The 19,469-nt window shown below is 37.6% G+C and overlaps 1 protein-coding gene across 1 annotated transcript; it reads left to right on the top strand.

Moving 5' to 3' along the window:
* The first annotated feature begins 2,366 nt into the window (after positions 1-2,366).
* Positions 2,367-17,902, top strand: LOC139712780 (heparanase-like). Its single transcript, XM_071624572.1, has 10 exons — positions 2,367-2,461; positions 5,952-6,110; positions 8,360-8,514; positions 9,068-9,238; positions 12,397-12,610; positions 14,954-15,214; positions 15,521-15,632; positions 16,066-16,205; positions 16,971-17,117; positions 17,704-17,902. Exons 1-10 carry the CDS (start codon positions 2,367-2,369, stop codon positions 17,900-17,902), a joined length of 1,653 nt encoding a protein of 550 aa, XP_071480673.1.
* The last annotated feature ends 1,567 nt before the right edge of the window (positions 17,903-19,469 follow it).

Raw genomic sequence — 19,469 nt, 5'->3', positions numbered from 1 at the left:
TAGGTTTCAGATTTTGCTCTGTTTTCAACCCTCTGTACAAAATTTAATCTTTGCACAGGGGTCAGTTGGTGTGTAGAGTGTGTGGTTAACATCCTGACAATGGTCCTGAACAATGGCCAGGATTGGAATGTTCTATTACATATTCATTAATTCCACTATCGTAGCTATATATAGTCTTCATTCATCCTGAAATGTAGTGTATGCAAGCACATGAAAACATGCGCATATTTCTTTCATGTGCATGCATTTTTTACCCTAGCCTTAACCATGAATTCAGGACAATCCATTATGAATTATTGAAGCATCCATGTGCCTTTGGACTCATTGGAGCACTCAGTCCTGAAGCCTATATAGTCAGCAGAACTCTGAAAAGGTGGTATTCGTGCATGCGGGTATTCATGGATTGTTCAGAGTCATTGTAAGCACACACTCACATACACATCATCGGTTATTGTATAAAGTTCAATTTTATACACAGAGAGTTCAAATTTGACCAAAATCCGGAGCCAAGTTAACTATCAAAATCAATCATGGATTTAACCAAACTGATTCATGCTCTCTAGTCAAATCACCTCCAACTATATAAACTGTACACTTTTCAGCTACTACTCATATCAATGACAGTTTTATCTGATGTGTAGTTTTTGAATTATAAGGATTAAAGTGGGAAATGCTTTTTGTAACACCTAGTATGATACCTGACTTATTTATCCTTCAGAAGGCGAGGGAGAGTAGGAATGTGAGTAGGCCTATACAGGTCGTCTCAATTATTGATATGCACTCTCATTTGAAAAATGACACTTTATAAATTGTATGATTTTTAGGCGCAATAACAGGTAAAACAGTAGCATAGCCCCTATCCGCATGCAGTAAACATAATGACGGCACATCAAATAGAGCAATTTTGAGTCAATGAATCCACATTTTGTTTTCTAACTGCTTTCCAAAATGTTTTCATGTCACTCATTACTGGAGAATTCTATCAAAACTTCTGCATCTACTGAATTATATTGATGTTCAATTCAATTTGATTTAATCGATTCCAGTTTCCTCCTCCTAAGATTATAACATAATGAATTACGAAAATTACAAAATTCTTCCTGAGTATACACAATAGCATATAATAGTTGGCTGTCTATGATGTATACCCGTCAGTGTGCAGCTGCTTGTGTGTGTGTGGGGGGGGGGGGGGGATGGATACATCGTGGTCAAAATGATAAACTCAAAGCCCTTCCACATGATGATATGATACAACATCAAGTATATAAACATAGGATCATAGGAATTATATAAATGAAAATGTTTTGCTTCAAAGTTAAAATGATAAAGTAAGTCGTTTATATCAGTAGATTGGGGTATATTTAGCATTCAAGTTTTCTTCGTATACCTGTACTGAAGCAAACGCGCAAGTGGCTTACCCAGTGATAACACTGGAACAATGAACTGGATCCTTATTGAATTGATTACTTTTTGTATATAGAATAGGATAGATTATCCTGCAAAGAAAAATGAATTTGAATCATATTGATAAACAAGGGGTTGGGTATGGTAGCTTTGGAAGGGTTATTACAACACTGTGTCAGTATCAATCGCAGATTTTTTATCTCGGTTTAATATGTATCCCACCCCCCCCCCCAAAAAAAAAAAAAAAAAAAAAAAAAGATCTCAAATGGACTCGATAGTGGGGCCTATACACTTGGAAATTTCAGTGAATGATTGTTTGATAGGCCTACTTAAGAAAAAAATGCTTGCAAAAACTTCTTTTGAACGTTTACTTAGATGTATGCATCGATTCAGGGCAATCATATCAGCTGCGATGAAAGCAACTCTACGCACAAAAAAAACCAACAACAACAAAACATTGACATGAACATATCCATTATAGTCTCGTTCCCACTTCCCTGCTCCCATCCTGTATTTCAAAAATTCCGGCCCTGTTCGAGCTGCCTGTTATACTCTCTCCCTCTTGTGATAACGGCGCTCCCTCTCTATCTCTCTCTCCCTCTTTCGACCCCCCCCCCCCCCCCGAAACTGATAATGAATAAAGTTCGATGAGAGTTTGCTTTCATTCTGCTAAACGCGCGGCTTGACTTCCCAAGCGTTCGAATATGATAGTGAATTACAGTAATGTTGTTCTGCCAGGGAGCTATTGTGCACTGGAAGTGACGGAAACAAAACTACAATATAAGGAAGCCATTTTGTTGTCGGGTTTGCAGTGAACAGTCTGCAGTGAGACAAGTCGAGGTGCTGCCGACACTATGGCTGCATTCAATCTACTGCAATTCTTTAGATTTACACTGTGCCTCGGCCTGGGGCAACACCATGATGGCTGCGCAAGAAATGACACGTCTCTGAAGTTGTCGAAGATGTCAAATTCTGGCAATTTCGCTGAAGGGTTTGAAAACGTTTGGATTGGTGACCGTCAAGGGAACGGGAACAGGAATGGAAACGCGCATGACCGGTGAGTTCATTATTACGTCAGATCTGAAACAATTTCAAGAGCACAGGCGAGCATGCATCATACACACATGCATGCCAAGCTAATAACATTAACAAACTTCTTATTCTTGAACTATGCTGCCAAGTTCCACTTTCCAATTTTATGTCGTCGGGTTGGGTGGGTAAACAAGAGCAGATCCCCTGATCGACTTTCGAGTTGCTCTGATTTTTTATTTTTATTTATAGGCAAAGGTGTTTTCCTTTCTATCCTACGGTCTTTCTCTTAATCATTCTGTTTTTAATTAGGCTTTTGTGGTCTATTGTTAGTTCTCCAGTCAAATTGACATTGTGATCATTCATTTTCGAAGGTTTTGGCCATGTCCGACCATTTTTTATCTGTCAAATAATTTGTATTTATGTCAATCAAGTCTACATATAGACAGAAAGATCCGTCTGTCCGGAGGAGTCTTTTATATCTTTGACGTTATCGCTCTCCTCCGGAGGGGATCCGTGAAGCCAGATGCAGTCTCCGCGGAACATTCCCCGACGACCAGATACAGACCGATCTTTCGGTCAAGTCTATACATAGTGATGTTATCATTCATATCCGTAGAAAGTGCTCCAACTTCGCGAAGTGGTCATTCAATATTTTATATCATAGACACGGAAATGTGATTGCGCAGTGCTGTATCAAATTCGTTTCGAAGCAAACTATATGTTATACTTCCAGCAATCAACGGTATTGTTTCGGTCACATTTATTTTCATAATCATTGGCATGCATGATTACGCATTCCAACCTGTTGTCATAAATGGCATGTGCTTTCCATTTTTTTTTTTTTTTTTGCGATCATAGCAGCTCCTTCTGCCTATAATCACAGCAGCCAATGAACTTGGTCCGAACTCGAATGCTCACGTGCAAATTTGAATGCTCGAAAAGACGCCCCTCGCATTCCCACGAATTTGAATACTCTCGAGGGGGCGTAATTTAAATGATACAAGTTGACGGAGGTGCGAAATTGAATGATCGGAAAAAGAAGTTGAATGGCTATATCTTCATGGCGTTGTCTTCTTGCGAGATTTAGAATTACCCGATTTTTAACTTGAATGACAAAAGTACAAAACCGACAAGAAAAAACAACTAAAATTAAGGAAAGTTCATGAAAATTAATATGAGGGCCTGTCAATAGAAGATTTGTAAGGCAATAGCTTCATTTGGTTATACGTCATCTCATTTGCATGTGTGACCGATATCGGTGATTTAACAAACAAATGAAACCCTGATTGAATTCATGTCCCGCAGAGTAACACCCAAAGTATATATATTTTCTCTCTCTCACACTCCTCGAGCTGGCGTGATTAAAAGAAAAAAATGGAAGTACGCCTTATTGGTGGTAATGGTAAAAAGTCACTGAGGGCGGGTGATGTCATTTTTTTTTGACGTTTTAATGACAGTATAACTTTCGAAATTTTACTATGCTATTATTAGCTCATGAATGGCTAGTTGAAAGCGTTAGAAGAAATCAGTCTACTTTGAGGCCTATAAACCAGTAAGTTATTAATTTCTTTTCACCAAAATCACATTATTAAAACAGTTGAGCGAAATCGAAAGATGAATTATCATCTTGATAATGTTGCCCTTCACGAATACTTTTTTGGCTCGGTTGTTTAGTTCTCAAGGCAGATTCAATAAAGACATATGTATATAGGGAGTTAATTATGATGATTACTCATCATTGATGAGCGTAGATATCTCCAAAGAGGAAGTTACTCATCTTCATAAAAGTAAAGGGAAATCTGTAATTCCAAATCTCGCAAGTTTTAAGACAGCGCCTTTATATATATATAATATAAAACTCGTTTGCCCTCTTTTCACTACCCCATTCTCAGGCCACCCTTATTTCATAACACGTATATAGCATGATTTTTATGTATAGATGTGCGACCTGCTGCATTTTTCCCTTCATGAATATTATTTTCTTTGACATTGATTAGTCGTCGTTGATAACGAATTTGCAAGTTTTGTTTGCAGTGTGTTGTATATATTCTGTTGTCAGTAATTATTTAAAATCATTATCAATGATGTCGTTTTGGTTTGAAATGTTGAAAAGTGCAGAAATGAAATCAAACCGAAATAGGGCAACTCATTTTTCATTTTATGCTTCCCGTTTGGTTGTTGTTGTCTTTTTATCAACAACATTCATAGAGACTGCATCATATAAAATTGTTTATTTTAGCATTATCAATACTTTCTTCGACCTTATCGACCGTGCACATCTACGTTTATAGCTAAATTTGTATATGTAAAATATACTAAACCAAAAAAGTTCGTTCCCCCTAGCATTTTAGATATATCTCAAAATGTATTTTACCGATTTTCATACTTCAAACGGGAGTGGATATAGTATAGGGAATTTTATTACTCATAACATGAATTGCATATCATTGCCACCAGATATCATTATTGGTGTAAAAAATGCATTTTATGTCAAAATGCGTGGACAAAAAGTTGCACTTTAGTGATTTGCATTGACTTTTACAGAAATAATCAAACAATCACTCATGATTCTGAAATCTTAAGCATGGTTCATTGCATATTTCTGTATCTCTTTCTCTTCATCAGCGTACTGTCAATGACCAGCCGGCATCTCTTCCTCATACTATTAACTAAAGTTTGTACTTGGCGCTGCTTAATGTTGGCCCACGCTCTCTGCAAGATGCGCTGAAATTGCCTGACAGATGTCACCCTTGGTCAGCCACTTCTTGGCAGATCTTTGACCTCTCCAGTTTCCTTAAAGTTTGCTCTAAGTTTCTTTGTGGCATTGGGCGAAACCCCTAGTCTCCTGGCCACCTCCTTACCGGAACCCCAGCTTCAAGGAAAGCTGAACTCTCCCTCTTTCAAAAATTTGCAGACGCGGCATGATGCAAAATGGCCATAAGCACATAAATGTGATCAACCCAAATTGGAATTAAAAAGCACATGGCTTCGACTAACATTTTCATATTGAAAAGGCCTATTGTTTAAAAAACATGCATAACATCTGTGTATGTATAGGGAAGCACATTGTACCTGAAGAAATTCCTGAGAATTACACATCGATTTAAAAAAGGTCATTTGCTAACTTGCATATTATACACAATGTGCTTCATATATCCTTAAGTGCCACTTTTTTCCCCATGCATTTTGACATAAAATGCATTTTTCACACCAATAATGATATCTGGTGGCAATGATATGCCATTCATGTTATGAGTAATGAAATGCCCTATCCAAACCCGTTTGAATTATGAAAATCGGTAAAGTACTTTTTGAGATATATCCAAATGTGCTAGGGGGAACTTACTTTTTTGGTTGAGTGTATACATAATATATATATTATATATAATGTATATCAAATATATATATGAATATAAATACAAATATATATATGTGTGTGTGTGTGTGTGTGTGTGTGTGTGTGTGTGTGTTTTATGTCCTCCCTTTTCTTGATATTGCTCCTTTTTTCACTCTAGCCGGTTCAGCGCTACACGTGAACAAAATCAAACATCATTTCTGGTGTCCATTAACACGAAAGACGTTTTACATCGGGTTGATCGTCGCTTTTTGTCCACTGGCGTTGGTACTGGCAGCTTAACATGCGATCAAGACCTGCTGCATGGGCTCCCGCTCAGGTAAGTGAAAAGAAAAAGGCCACAAGTCTTGCATCATGAAACATGAGAATACGGCACCAGTAGATCTGGTGAAAAGGTGCAGCATACAAGTTGGCAATTCTAGGCAAGTTTCTCACAATTTCCCTATCACACTATTAGAGTCCAGCCCATGAAATCTGACGAAATTGAAATGTTGTTGGTTCTTTTTGTGGAACTTCAAGATTTGTCAAAGTTTCCCAAACTTATCGAAATAAGCGTCATCACTGGTACATAGCAATTTTCACACAATACTGTTGCTTTTTGTGTTGGTTATCTCTCCTTAGATTATTACAATGTCTGCTTTGATGCTGTGTTATCGTAGCGAACATACTAGTATCCTTCTTGCTCACACAGATACTATAGAACAACATAAATTTGTAGTAAGATTTGCAAGGCGTTCCCTATAGACTTAAGTTTGTGTTTCTTAACCTCAAAATGGTGAATGTTATCATGCGTGTGATTCAAGATGTGCGAGAAACAACACTGTAACAACCCTTCCTCTCCCGAAGGCACTGCTGGCCATTAAAACGTGTATATATACCATATCGGCGTGAAATTGGAAATCAGGAAAGCGGGGTATTCTGAATTCGTGTGATTCCATGTTGAAAGGTTATGTAAGCTAGGATATCAGACCCATGACAATCAGCGCTCAAAGATCAATGACTTTGAAACCTTAGTATTTGTAGCACAGAATGCTTACGATTGCCATGACATTCTAACTCTGACGTTTGGCGTTTGACATTTTCACCACAGACAATTATTTTACCTCTTACATTAACTACTTTTTAACCCTGACTTTTTTTCGCTCTGAAAATTTTACCCCCTGACATTTTGGTATCTCTGACATTTTAACCTTTCGATATTTCCCCTGAATTTTTTTTTACCCTCGACATTTTTACCTCTGACATTTTCACACCCAACCGAATATAATAATACAAGTGGTGAGAAGCATAATACAAAGTAGTTTAACTCAACGGAACTATCATGTCAAGATACTGAGTCTCGTTATGCCCGTTTTCTCAGTTAATATTCACTTATGTTGATTCAAAATACCCTGATCATCGCTAATGGCCAAATGAAAATCTAAACACGTGCCATATAGGCCTAACAATGTTGTAACAACTTTCTACAATTTTTCTTCGTGTATAAGTGTTGGTACGCCTACCACAGACAGACAGACAAACAAACAAACGAACCACTTTCTAAGCCAACATTTTGTCGGCGACATCATCTGCCACTCATTGCTAAATATACAGCACTGCCAGGTGATATGATAACAAGACTTTGGAATGGACCTTCCTTAGACTGAACATAGACTTCCATGATTCCAGTGCCTTTTATTGTTTATCATAACTTGCATGGAAAATGCCAGTTATGCTCAGATAATTGGAGTTGCAATCTATAACACTATTTCAAAAAAGAAAACAAACAAACAAACAAACAAACAATGGCACGTATTTAGATATCCATTTGGCCACAATCGATGATCAGCGTATTATAAATCAACTCAATTCAACATGCATTTGCACTGCTTTAGTCCTTCAAACCACCTCGTGTCAATGCCATCTGGTTTCATGATAAGAACGGCGCTTATATATATGTTGAGAGTACCGTGAGCGAGATATCATTTGAGTGAACGTCTGTTATAGGAAGGCAGGACCTGAACTTTGCTCTTGTTTCGATCAAAACAAAAGAATTTGTTTCAAGTGTGTAATTTGAGAAACAGCATGACGCTTAAATGACGCTGACTGGCATAGCTATTATGCCTCGTACAAACCCGTCAAAAGGATTATGGAAGAAAAAAAAATCTATCGATATATCTATCGATAACGAAAAGAGGATATCAATAGAAGAAATTACATCCATCTATGGACTGTTTGAACTTTCTTTCAGTGTAAGTCATGAATACATATATAAAATTATATATATTCGCTCTTTCTCAAGTGTTAGATTTGCATTTTATTGTATCAAGAACACTTGAGAAAGAGTTAAGAGTGAATCTCTTGGAAATGTGTGTGCCGAAACTGTTGGTGATTACATGAACTTGGTTTCAGTTTATTTTTGATGATAATCACCACATATACATGATGTAATATATATATATATATATATATATATATATATATATATATATATATAAATTATATATATATATATATTATATGTATATATGTGTGTGTGTGTGTGTGTGTGATGTTTTCATTGTCTTCATTTCATGACTTCTGTGATAGATCAACGTCCGTGAGAACGTTGGCCCGTGGGTTGTCTCCTGCTGTATTTCGCATCGGTGGTAAACAAGCAGATGAGACGGTTTTCTCTCCAGAGCCTACCTGCAACAACAGTACCGTGGAAGCGTCCGATATCTTTAACAGTAGAGTGCTGACCGGTATGGAGCCATTAGAAAATGGATAAACTGTACAGGCTGTTTTTCTTTTTTAGTTATTTTTTAAAAGTAAATTGCAGTCATGACTGAATATACATGCTATTGTCAGTAGAATGAAATGATGAATCTTTAAAAAAAAAAAAAAAACCACACACACAAGTTTTTGTTTTTTATTCCTGACGCTGTGGTGATAACTATGATGTATTAGCAGTAGATTTGTATTTGGTTGCATGCTGCTTGAATATGAAGTAGAGTTGAATTAAAATTAAATTCATGTAGTCGAAATTAAGAATAAGAAAACGTCCCGAGTAAAATAGAAATAAGGTCGGTTTTTTTTTTTCAAGTTTCTCAGATCAGTGGAGAAGCATGTAGTACAAGGATTTGTTTGTAAAAATTAGCAAATTTTCGAATATTTTAAAGACATCGTCCACGTAAATAACGCATCTCCAACACCGTCCTGATTGATCAGGTCTCTTGATCAGCTCGATTATAAGGCAGCATTAACTGCTTTAAAATGCATATCTGTCATATTGTTAATTTCATGAAATTTCAACAGCTACGGCATGGAAAGAGCTGCATACATTCGCCACTTCCACTAGTTTAGACGTAGCCTATACCCTCAATCTGTGTCTTCGCAACGGCAGCGTGTGGAACTCCACCAACGCTAAACAACTCCTGCAGCACAATTCAAAACTTGGATATAGAGTCATCTGGCAGCTGGGAAATGGTAAGCAAGCGACTCGTTTCATTTCATTTCATTTATTTCCAAATTCTCATACAAAACAAAGAACAAAGTGAGAATAATAACGTTACATTAGGTAACAGTACACATGTACAACAAGAAGAAAAAAAAAACATAATGGAGAGAAAGAAAAAAAAATGTTAAAAGGAAATTCTAAGAGAGAAAATGGAGGAGCCAGCACAGGCCACTGGCCTTTCTACGGCTGGACTCCCATTGAGATTGACTGATGTTCTAGATCGCGGCTTTCATCTATACAGTCTATATACTTTCCTGATCGGAAGTGCTCTCTGTTTCGATTGACCTACTTCCTTTTATAAGCCAGTTCGCAGTTCCACTTTGTGCATGAGCAGAAGAAAGGTCATTCGTACCAACAAGCTGTTGGTTTTTTTAATTCTCTGGGATAAGCATCTGTGATGTGATGATTATTCATGTAATCCTTATAAATGCTGCTTGCCAGCACATCCACCTGAAAGCCAAAGTGATATTTGGCAATATCAATAGAAGGAGACTGTAAATACATTCAATGCAAAATAATGAAATGGGTGCTTTCCCAGGTGTTATTGGCTGCGTTTATCAACTTTCCCTTGTGTAAAGGAAACCAAAACCCAAAGAGAAATGTTGATTGAGTGAAAGCAGCAACATTAGTAGAGCTCATCAGTGAAAGTTTGGGGAAAATCAGACAATCGATGCAGAAGTTATGAATTTTACAAGTTTTTGTTTTGGAACCACTGGATAAGGAGACTACTTTAGTTTATAACGTATGTGTGGACAACAATATAAAGAAAAGAATAAGAAAATTCAACATGCGTTCACTTTTCTAGCACAATGAAAGAGCACTTCACTAACCGCGCTGTCGGAAAGCAGGGGGAATTAGTACTGCCCTCAACATAATATGTCAGTATCAAGATGATGGAAAATGTAATTGTCATGAAAAATTAATTTTTGTGGAATTCTCTTTATATTTTCGTTATATTGTTGTCCATGACGTCATGAACTCTTGTAGTCTCCTTATCCAGTCATTACAACACCAAAACTTTAAAGATGTGTAACTTTTGCGTCGATTGTCTGATTTTCCTCAAACTTTCGCTGATGTGTTCTACTAATGTTGCTGCTTTCACCCAATCCACATTGCTCTTTGGGTTTTGGTTTCCTGTAAACGGCTTTCCAAAGCCCTTTCCAAAGCCCTTTCCAAAGCACTGTACTATTAATGTGCCGCTTGTTTTCTAAGAAGGGACGGAGCAATTACCATCGTAAAGACATATCTTCCTTTGAGAGTGACGAGTCATGATGCAATGCCACATGAATCAATTGTCTTCCTACCTGTGAGGCAGCTCCAGTTTAGCACATACTTCAAATATTTCTGAGTGGCGGCATGAGACTTTGGCTGCGTTTATCAACTTTCCCCTGTTTAAACGGCTTTCCGAAGCCCTTTCCAAAGCTCTTTCCAAAACCCTTTCCAAAGCTCTTTCCAAAGCCCTTTCCAAAGCCCTTTCCAAAGCCCTTTAGAAACGGCTTCCAAAATAGTTGCGTTTATCAACTCTCTTCGCGAACACGATAACTGGCATGTCACTGCACAGCTGCATTGCGCAGTTCGACCCGAGGAGAAGAGTCATAATAACAAGGCGTATATTGCTCGTAACTGCAGTACAATACTACAAAGCCGTTTCAGAACAGCTTTGCGTTTATCAACTTCAAAAGGCTTTTACAAACAGGTTTCTGAAAACCTGTTTAGGAAACCTGTTTGGAAAGCCACAAATTTGCGGCTTTCGAAAAGGCTTACCGAAAGGGCTTTCAAAACAGCTTTGCGTTTATCAACTCGTAAAAATTCCTTGAAAGCTGTTTTGAAAACCTGTTTCTGCCGAGAAAAGGAGAGTTGATAAACGCACCCTTTCGAAAAGGCTTTCCGAAAGGGCTTTCAAAACAGCTTTGCGTTTCGTCGGCCTCATGCCAAAAGGGCAATAACAGTGTACAAAGTCTATGGTGTTAAGGCCCTTTTGGCATGAGGCCGACGGTTTATCAACTCGTAAAAATTCCTTGAAAGCTGTTTGGAAAACCTGTTTCTGTCGAGAAAAGGAGTTGATAAACGCACCCATTGACGGATCATTCTAGTCATCTGGTCTACGCAAGTTTATTTGGTTGGTCAGGTTCAATATTTGTTACTTATAAGTTTACGCATTATGTCGCTCAAAAATGAGTGAACTGCCCCTTACCGACTGAAAACACAAGAACGGTCATTCGGACCGATGTGCCCATGAGCTAACTCCAAACTGGATTATTGCTCTGGTGTTTTGTGAGATTCTTCTTGTATTACGCGGTAATTAGTTAGACATGAATATTGATGCATGATTTTGATGAAGAGTACATCGCTGACATGATCAATCAATATAACCATGATGCTTACAATACATAGCATCGACATATTATTCTAAGTTTCTCTCAACATCTCAGATTATAGTTGTTTATAATGATAAACAAAAACTCGGTATATTGTGGTTCATAAGCTATATGGGGCAAAGCATCGCAGTATTTAGTCTAGACTCTATACAAATCGTAGTGACAATAGAGAACTGTCGGGCAGCAAGCTGTGTGACATCCGGTGTGACACTATAAGGGGAAGAAATCTCCTTTTATCTCGTCATTTCTTTTGGCTGTTAAACCAACGTATTGACGCGAGTAAAAAAGATAAGAATCAAGAAAAAATCATTGAAAGATTTACTTCTTCTCCTTGATCTTTCTAGTTGCATTGGGTTGTTGTTGTTGGGTTTTTTTTTTGTCCTTAGTAGTATTTCAGATTAGATTATTATTTTTTTTTTTGGTATACTTCCTGGCAAATATGCACAACACACTTAAGCAAACCTCTCAATACATGTTATATACACAAGAGTAGTAATAGTAGTAGTAGTAGTAGTAGTCGTACTACTACTAATGATAACAATAATGGTAATAACAATAAAATAATAATGATTATAATGCCTCCAAGTAATGACATTGTTCTCGGAGTTACACCTAAATTCTTATGGGGAGAAAAAAAGAATACAGCATGTGTACATGACATACAGATATAATGTGTATGTTTGTGTTTGTTGGACGCTAACTTGATTTTCTGTCTGTCTATGTCCACTTAATGCTGTACAATGTTTAAGAGCCAGGCCTGTTCCCGAAGAACTGCAACATGTCACTAACGTCCGGACAGATTGCCCAGGACTTCCTAACCCTGCGCGGACTGCTGTCCCTGCCTCAGTACAGAGACGCCGGGCTCCTGGTCGGTCCGGATCTCGAAAAGCTCCACCTGCACTCTCGTTTGAGCGATGCTGTTGCGGCACAGGCATCCATGAATGTAACAGCCTATTACGAAAGGTAAACAACAACAATGATAATAATAATAATAATAACAACAATAATAATAACAACAACAATAATAACAACAACAACAACAATAACGATAATAATAATGATAATAAAGATAATGATAATAATGATAATGATAATAATGATAATAATAATGAAAATAACAATGATATTAATAGCAATAATCATAATATTAATAATCATAATAATGACATAAATTAATGTATGGTAGCATGCGTCAAATTATTGATGTTTGTTTTTATACAGAGGATGAAGGACATGTTATCTAAAATACAATGTTTTAGAAATTTTGTGAAATAATATACAGTAGATAGGCCTATCATGATATATCCAGTATGTGTGTGTGTGTGTGTGTGTGTGTGTGTGTGTGTGTGTGGATCTGCTTCGCGAACAGATTTATGGAGGCCATAAGTCCACGTCTGATGCAGGCGACTGAAGAGTCCGATGAGGGACAGGCACTGACAGGCAGGCAATTGGTTGGTTTGGGTTGGGTACCACGTGTTGGGTTTTCCCTCCTTTGTTCTTTTCCATCAGTGAGGTGCATGGGGTCTATATGGTGGTTCACAAGGGACATCACAGACAACACGAAATTTAAGTCGGAATTCACAAATAATTCACAAATAATTGTGAAATATTTGTGAATATTTTGCGAATTTATTGCGAAAGAATTGTGAAGTATTTGTGAATCTTGTGTAAAGAAGAAATTTGTGAAATAATTGTGAATCATTTGTGAACATATTGTGAAATAATTGTGAAATTTTTGTGAACTTTCAGCACAAAGTTGTGTTGTATCGGCCCTTAGAAGCCACCATAGGTCTGTGATATGTTTAGTAGCAATAGATTATCATCTGAGCTTCAGTGAATAGGTGAAAAGTTTGCTATACTCGCTCAGTTTGAACGTTACGCCATCAAGGTGAGAGAATGCCATACACTATCGCCCCCGTCAGCCTAGGAACATATAGCTTTGGTTGAGACCTAACTTAAGTTTTCAACATTTTTTTTTGTGTGTGTGCGTGAAATAATGAGAAACCTCTCATGAAAAAAGAAAGAGCATGTAATTCCAAGAGGGATTTAATGTCTATTTGATGAAAACTGGTTTTGTAATGGCTGAGATATCCAAAACAGTAGTCTTCATAAAAGGTGGGACCATGCACCTTTATATGAGGATTACTTTGTTTTATTTTGTTTGTGGATGTCTCCTCCATTCAAAACCGATTTTCGTCTAATAAACTTAGAATGGTATGCTCTGTCAGTATTTCATAAGTGGTTTCTTTGTATCTCGCAACGATTTAAAAGCTCAATCCACATTCTCCACCACCGTCCTTTAAACGGTGTGTAAACTGTGTTGCGAGTAAAAGGAAACACAAGAGTTGAATTCGTCGCATTAAAATTCCATTTCATTTCATTTCATTTATTTTCACGTAATGAAACATGCATAGGCCTACATAAAAAAATATGACATTAGTATGACAAGTATAATATGACAATGTGACAAAACAAACAAACAAACAAACAAGCTAACAAACAACCAAAGTTATCAAGTGAAGGGTCTAAAGAGAAGGCAACGGGCCTTATTTAAAATTAACCCCGGGAAAGTAAATACAGCGTTTTGTTTCTTCTTTCTATAAATTATAACTGACTAAAAAGTCGGCACACGCACGCACACACACATACATACGCAAACAAAACATACACAAGCACAGTAACATTTCCGCATTAACCATACTTTTTGACGCTGGACTAATTCTGGTGACTGTACAAGTACCCCAACGCTATCCATAGTAGCCATTGCGATATTATAGCCATCGAACCAAAAGTTTTAGTTTGGACTTTGACCGTGAGACATGCATCACCTTTTTTTATAATTTATTTTGATTCATTTCAATTCTTTGCTGACCTATGACCTCTATACACAAAGACGGAAATCAAGTGGATTCCGATTCGGCTTTCATTCTGATCCCTTTTCATACACGCGCGGATCGTGATCGCCGTAAGCGATGAGCTTGATGCCATAGTGACATGCATTTAACACTGACCCTTCCAGCAACTACAGGCCTATATACAAAAAGAAGTGCCTTGAACGTGAAGGGAGAAAAGCGTAAATTGGTTTTCACTTCGGTAGAAAAGAAGAGAAAAATCATTGATAGTAGACAATCAGTATTGCACTATAGACCCTATTCATAATCATGAGCACATAAAAGTAAAGTATATTGTAGGTGTATTGTGGAAAAAATAGAAGAAGGAAAAAGCAACGAAAAGGAGAAAAAATACCCCAATTTCTTAGATTTACAAGATGAAACAAAGATAATTACCATTTCCGTTGGAAAACAGATTAATTCTGAGGCAAGCAGGCTCTGCCATCAATGCCACAACTGTTCACTTCTACAACATGCATCAGGACAACACCACGAGTGTCTCCGACTTCCTCGATCCCGATATCCTCGATCGCACCACTATCGAGTTATCGAAATATCGGGATGCTGTCCACGAGGCCATGCCGGAAGCGCCGCTGGATCGCTGGCTGGGTGAAACGTCGTCCGTCACTACGGGAGGCTTGCGACACGCGTCTTCAAGATTCGTAGCAGGATTTCTGTAAGTCGGTAAAGGGCACGAGCTTTGTTGTCTTGTTGCTGCTTGCACATATACCAGAACACCTTAGTATTATTCGCCTGCAAACAATAATTACATCAGGAAATCTAAACATTTATGAATCGTGTGTGCGTTTGTATTTCTGTTTCATTTGTTTGCGCTATTGAATTGTATCGCCCTGAAATCTATATCTATTGTGCAATAACTGAAGAGATGCAACATATTGGTATTACACGACGTCTTCGCAATCATTATCTTTTCATTTTCGCATCCACTGAACGCGGGTGGCCCTGACGAGTTTTACAACAGACTTCTGAACAATCTTGGACTAGCGGCAAAAATGAATATCGGCGTTTTCATCTACTGGAACATTTTTGGCAATTCCTACTCCTTGATAACTATGGACGAGCGTCCAGCTGCGGTAAGTATGAATACAGAAGCAAATAATGATAAAGGAAGACTTTCTTTGAACGTTTGCAATAATAACAGTTATTTTACTCTATATGCAATTCAGTGAATATCTAATCATCAAAAGAAACTGAGTTTGTGATGCACCCCCCCCCCCCAAAAAAAAGGTATTGTCAATTTCTTTTGTCAACCAGAGAAAGCTATCAAAGTATGTGGGTTTTTTGTGTTGTCACGATCTTGTCGAAAAATCATCAGTTTTATTGTCTTTTATGTTTTACTTTCTGCTGACTTTATTTGTTTTGTATTATTGTTACTCCCTTTTCTTGTTCTTCCTCAAAAGAGTAAAGAATTGAACGTGGACCTTAATATAATCAATGCATATCTTTTCATGACCGGTAGTGATTAATGTAACAGATGTAGGCCTATTTTTATATCTTTGAGCACAGTTGTACTGGGTATGTCTGTTACATAAACGCCTCGTTGGACAGAAGGTGCTCTCATTGGCTCTCGACGTCGATGCGGACGTGAAGGGAGCATCCGATCGGCAGCGCTACGTGCGCGTTTTTGCACACTGCACATCAGATGCGTAAGAATGAGCGAATGATTAATGTCACTTCCGGTTTGCTTCACCTACAGCCTTTAACCCAAGACGTTCCGCTCTTACACGATACGTGTTTTTGATTATGTGGAGAGAGATTAAAACACCGATATCTAGTGCTTCCAGTCATGATGAGAAACAGTTCATTTGTCACCAGTTTATCACATCTGTCCCTATTCCGTGCATTTCTTTTCTTTAATAGATAATATTGCATACTGCACACATGTATTTTGGGTCATCGTATTTGTTAAAAGAATGCATCTTTGAACCAGTATCATGCTTAAGGACGCCTGATAGAATTATTTTATTTTGTTGCGATTAGTTACGCTTGTATATGCTCTTGAGCGTCATGATTAGTGTTAAACTCGGTATTTCCATAAATAGAATTTAACAGTCCCATTCTTTCCACACATATAACTGTGTGCCAGTATACTCTTCGATCCCGGAAGTATTTCATTTTCTTCAATTCTTGTTTAGGTACCGCTTGATATTTGCGACTATTCTCAAGGAATTAGATGATGATGAACATCTTCTTACTTACTCATAAGGGCAGAATAGGGCAACTTAAACAGCAAATTAAAATAATAGAGGCATCATTCATTTGTCTGCACAGAAGTGGAGATTCATTTTGTTCGGGTAAGGTTCCTGATACATTGTGAACTCACTGTAGATGTAAATATTTAGTCACGTGCATGTGCTGACGCATTCGGATCCATTCTCAGGAAATATTTGCTCTTCTCTTTCCAACTTCAGCTCGTCATATGAAGCTGGGTCGCTGACTATCATAGCCATGAACATGATGAACGACACTACAGCTCTGCTGCGACTTACCGGCGATCTTGCTCGGAAGAATGTGGACGAATACGTCCTCACCCCGCAGGGAGGAGACCTCACAGCCGAGTAAGAATAAGAGTTTTACGAAAAGACCTGGGTGTCTACCGCAGCAACCGAAAAGCGAGGAGATATCAACAGCTTCATCATAAAACAATATTATTTGTGTACTGTGTGCCTGGTATTTTGTTTCACCCTATATACATAATATGGATGACGTAAAAGATTGTTGGATGGAAATTATTGAAACGAATTGGATTGAATTGAGTAGAATTGAATTGATAAACTGAGTAAAAACAGATAACTGAATAATCTTAAATATCAGTTGCTTCCATTAAAGAGAGAAGTCCGGTTTCCTGGTATTGGACAAATGAAGTCTGGGAGGTAGCAAAAGCAACGAAGAGGGAAAATTGTAAATATAAGAATGAATTAATGTAATAATTGTTATATTTACCAATCTTTATACATTGTAGCTATCAAAAATCAAAATCTACTATGCCTTAAGTATTCAGTAGTGTTTTTATACCAACTCTTTGAGATGGATGACGTAAAAGATCAACGACAATGTAACTGTTCCCTGTCATTGGGAACTGGCATTTCAAAGAAGTGCTTTTTTTTTTCATTAATTTTCTTTGCCCGTCATTCCTGACACCAGATACGTCCAGCTCAACGGCGAGACTCTCGAAATGATCGATAACAGGACGCTGCCCAAGACCCTTCCACGCCCTCTACCGACAGGATCTAACATAACTCTTCAGCCATTGACGTACGGTTTCTACGTCATCAGAGACGCCAGTGCTGCAGCGTGCAATGGGAAGGCGGCCGGTCTAGGCCCTTCATATGAAGTGATTTAGTGACGGTGAAATCGTCATTTAATACATTTTCTATGTTTAGAATGCTCATTTGGGAGTCCTTAAGATATTTTAATGTTATTAGCCAATGGATAAAGCCACCAACTCTCCAATCATTGTAGGTCCCGTGTTGGAATCCTCGGAAGCATGTCCAAACCTTTCCTCACTCCTACGGAGGAGACTAACATCCGTCGGTCACGTGATCTCTTGCTTTAAACAATATTTAAAAGCTTCCTCAGTTACCATGAGATGTAAATGTAAAAGGTCTTGGCCATAATGTGATTCCGGTCTGCATTTTCCCTGATGCAAAGCCGAGGCGGGTGACTAAGCGTTCAGTCAAAGAAGAGTACTGTATCCTGCACGATTTTCATCATAGTCTTTGACAGAAGGCACGGTTATGTTATGGCGAGCAAAAAGAATAGAAAAACAATATTGAATATGTAACTTTTCCCTGTCAGGCATATCAAAGTAAAAGATGAATACGCGCCAAATAAGATTTTGATAAGCAATTACAAGTATTGGTAGCCATCACTGACGGGTGTGTGTAAAACGTGAAGCATATCGTGTAGGTTGGTGTCTTATTTTGGCTTTATTTCTTTGTGTTTTGACATGCTTAGTTAGAGTCTGATGACAACTTCTAATTGTTGAAGTGTTTTACTGGAGGAAGATCCGCAATGATTTGTTTTGTAATGTGCAAATTGTTGGGTTCATGTGACATGATAGTATATATCTGCACGAATGATATTATTTTCATTCGTTACTAAGCATGCTAAGTAAGAACTTTTCACGAGGAACACAACGATTTCAAATTAGTTACACAAAATAGCTATTTAACAAGTACATTGACTGTAAGCACAGTGATTACAACAAGCTGTGTAGATATGACATTGAAGAAAATCAAAATCAGAGATACTTAAAAAGAGGTAATACAAATCGATGATAGAGCATGAGGACGGAAGAAATCAAACAGAATGCTTAGACAGCGCTGTACATAATTTTCTTGACTCATTTCAACTAAAGCCCATTCCGGCATTCTCTCAACATGTCAACATTATGTTTATGTTGTCACTAATGTGATATTGTATTATGTTACAGTGTATCTCTTATTATACAGGTTTATCTCCTCTATATATACAGTGTATATACCTCGTCATATTAACGGACTAGTGATACAGGGTGCTGAAGGAATATGATTTTTCGATATCGTTACGCACAATGTGAAAACATTAAGAGCTTTTCTACACAGTGAAGAAAAGCAATTGTGAGGATATTTTGAGGCTGTATCATTCACATGAGTGGTTCTTGTATTCATCGTTTTTAGTCGAGGGCTAAAAATGGTGACAATCGCTTTAATTCAGATGGTGATTTAATATGAAGTGTGTGAGGACGACTCTGACATTGATTTTACCTCGGTCTTGATGTACGATTGTTTTTAAGTTATTCAAGATTTAGCGGATTTCATTCTTTCTTATTCATGACTTATTATTTTATCGCATGGCTTATGGAAGAACGTGCTGAAATATCAAGACAGTTAAGGAGCATCCGATCTTTTCCAAAATATTTTATTATC

The sequence above is a fragment of the Diadema antillarum genome, unplaced genomic scaffold (genome assembly GCF_040938485.1).
Source record: "Diadema antillarum isolate AM-2024a unplaced genomic scaffold, OU_Dant_1.0 seq00001855_RagTag, whole genome shotgun sequence".
NCBI lineage: Eukaryota > Metazoa > Echinodermata > Echinoidea > Diadematoida > Diadematidae > Diadema > Diadema antillarum.
The sequence above is the reverse complement of the archived record's forward strand: the minus strand, read 5'-3'. Positions and strand labels throughout refer to the sequence as shown.

What these genes read in the sequence shown, in the direction of transcription:
- LOC139712780 (XM_071624572.1), top strand. Translation starts at nt 2,367, where the DNA reads ATGTCAAATTCTGGCAATTTCGCTGAAGGGTTTGAAAACGTTTGGATT. An exon ending in AGATTCGTAGCAGGATTTCT is followed by an intron (nt 15,215 to 15,520) that starts GTAAGTCGGTAA and finishes GTTTTACAACAG; the next exon opens with ACTTCTGAACAATCTTGGAC. An exon ending in GCACACTGCACATCAGATGC is followed by an intron (nt 16,206 to 16,970) that starts GTAAGAATGAGC and finishes TTCCAACTTCAG; the next exon opens with CTCGTCATATGAAGCTGGGT.